The following is a 1,138-nucleotide window of genomic DNA, read 5'->3' on the forward strand; positions in this document are numbered from 1 at the left end:
GGGCAGCACCTTTAAAACATGCCATCCTTATCCTACCAACCAGCTAACTGCAACGGGACTTCTGAAAGGCCTGGAGTAGAGCGCCCTGTCCCTCGCTGTCAGCTCTCCCATGCAGCTCCATTGTCTCCACAGGTGAGAGGCGTTGTGAACCAGGACTGCACGTCATTGCACGAGCTTTCTACATAGCCCAGCACTGTTCCTGCCACAACATGGTTGGCTGCAGACAACCACAAGGCAGCACTTTAAATTGAGAACTCAGAGCTTTGGGAGCTAGAAGAGCCCTTGAGAACCATCCTAACTCCATCCTGTTTACCAACAAAGAAAACAAACTCCAACGGATGTTCAAATAAATGACTCCTGAGACAGCCAAATTAAAAACAGAGTCTGCCTCCTCCCCTAAAGCCATAGTGTTCCCCACCCCAAGGAAAAAAAAGGCTTAAATCACAGCCAAGGAGATTTAGAATGGGGATGGAGAACTCGCTGGCAATAAAGATGATTAAATACTAGAACAGACAGCCATAGGGAATTTTGAAATCTTCCTCCCTGGAGACCTGTTAAAATAGGACAGTTAACCATCTGCCTGAGATGATTTAAGTACGGTCCTGCCTTGGGAGGTAGGAAAACAAGGAGCCAATTCACTCACCTGCCATGTTCTGGCTTCTATAATCACACCTGGGTGTAGATGCATATGCTATGGGGATCCCAGGTTAAATCTGGTTTCGTCCACACTAGGGCTCATCTGAGTCCAATCTGGGGAGAAGGCAGGAGGTCACAGAGCCCTCTGGCTGAGATGGGAAGGTACCTGCAATGGGAGACTCTGTGCTGGACCTTCTGGTAGAGGGAAAGGAATTGAATGTAAATGTCTATTTCTNACCGGCCAGGGACCTTTTGTAACACCTTGCTTCCCAACCCCCTAGCATGTGACAACAGACAGCAGCTATTGTAGGCAGATTAAAGGACTCTACTAAACATAGGCACACCATATCTTGCTTCAGTGTTCAATGACAAAGCTTAGCACGAAGTGGGAGTCAAAAAAAAAACAGCTTCCCCCGTCTATTTTTTAAATTCAGAATATCTCTGGCCAAGTGAAAATTTCAGAGAGACGGCTCATTCTCAGGACTTTAAAGCTGGACACTAG

General features: G+C 47.0%; 1 protein-coding gene across 3 annotated transcripts in view; it reads right to left on the minus strand.

The window, feature by feature from the left end:
* LOC115031305 (voltage-dependent L-type calcium channel subunit alpha-1C) overlaps positions 1 to 1,138 on the minus strand; it is a 486,264-nt gene that overhangs the window by 418,917 nt on the left and 66,209 nt on the right. The window contains exon 1 of one of the 3 annotated variants that reach the window (XM_029478475.1): positions 644 to 1,042. The exons of the other annotated variants lie outside the window; for them this stretch is intronic. Coding sequence (XP_029334335.1) covers positions 644 to 650 — 7 coding nt within the window. The 5' untranslated portion in view covers positions 651 to 1,042. Of the gene's footprint in view, positions 1 to 643; positions 1,043 to 1,138 lie in introns of those variants that run through there. 3 annotated transcript variants of the gene reach the window in all.

This window comes from Mus caroli, chromosome 6 (assembly GCF_900094665.2).
Source record: "Mus caroli chromosome 6, CAROLI_EIJ_v1.1, whole genome shotgun sequence".
NCBI lineage: Eukaryota > Metazoa > Chordata > Mammalia > Rodentia > Muridae > Mus > Mus caroli.